The 886-nt window shown below is 30.5% G+C and overlaps 1 protein-coding gene across 1 annotated transcript; it reads right to left on the bottom strand.

Annotated features, from left to right (window-relative positions):
* Positions 1–6: 6 nt before the first annotated feature.
* Positions 7–880, bottom strand: LOC117104522. Its single transcript, XM_033245379.1, has 2 exons — positions 745–880; positions 7–343 (listed from the first exon to the last, which is right to left on the bottom strand). Exons 1-2 carry the CDS (start codon positions 816–818, stop codon positions 34–36), a joined length of 384 nt encoding a protein of 127 aa, XP_033101270.1. The 5' UTR covers positions 819–880; the 3' UTR covers positions 7–33.
* Positions 881–886: the final 6 nt, after the last annotated feature.

Raw genomic sequence — 886 nt, 5'->3', positions numbered from 1 at the left:
GCACGTCAAAATGGATACTATTTTAAAGTGTGTTCAAATTTGTTTAGAGAGCACAGCTATATAATCCACAATTTGACAAATGAATGAAAGAAAAATATTACAGTAAATGAAAGTAACTGAAAGAAAAACATACATGTCATATTGGTTTAGGTAGTCATAGATCAGTTCCTTGATGTTGTTTAGCCTGACAACTGCAACCTCTTCTAAGGCTAATCCACCAATGGATGTGGCTCCTTCTCTCTTTACAAACATGTATTCCATTGATTTAACTAAGAAATTTCCAACAATTTCATCCTGGCACATCCGCATTTGTCTCTCTGAAGCAAATAACCCTGGGCAAAATCTAATAATTTAAAAACAACCAATAGATTTAATGTACTGTGTTATTGTTAACCAGCAATATTTTGTAATTTTATGTCAGTGTTTGTGTAAATGTTTTATTTTCATTATTAATACCTTGTTTTAATATTGTTTCATTAATTTTGAAAATGATTGGATAATGTTTAATGTTATCAAATGGATTTTGAATTTTATAATAACATATTTATTTGAGTAAACAGCCCAGGGCGATTAAAGTGGCAAGAGTATTTGAGGGAGTGTTTATTCAGGGGACATGTTTATTTAAAAATTGAGACTAATATATAACGCTTATAATTACAGTACAAAAAAAAAAAAAAAAAACTCATTTCAAAATACTGTATTTTGAAATGATGTAGAGTGATATTGATTATATAAATTCTTTACCTCCTCAAGGCTCGTTGTTGGCTCCAATTAATTCTGCATGCATTCATGATGCCGAGACATTTTTGGGCATCCATTCTCTCTGTGACTTTATGGTTTATTACTGGTTTTGTTGGTGCAATTTGCGTCTCTGTAACAATTTTCA

This window comes from Anneissia japonica, unplaced genomic scaffold, assembly GCF_011630105.1.
Source record: "Anneissia japonica isolate Jap-2015-1 unplaced genomic scaffold, ASM1163010v1 scaffold47627_len878_cov110, whole genome shotgun sequence".
Lineage (NCBI taxonomy): Eukaryota > Metazoa > Echinodermata > Crinoidea > Comatulida > Comatulidae > Anneissia > Anneissia japonica.
Note: the sequence above shows the minus strand (reverse complement) of the source record. Positions and strands in the feature narration are given on the sequence as shown.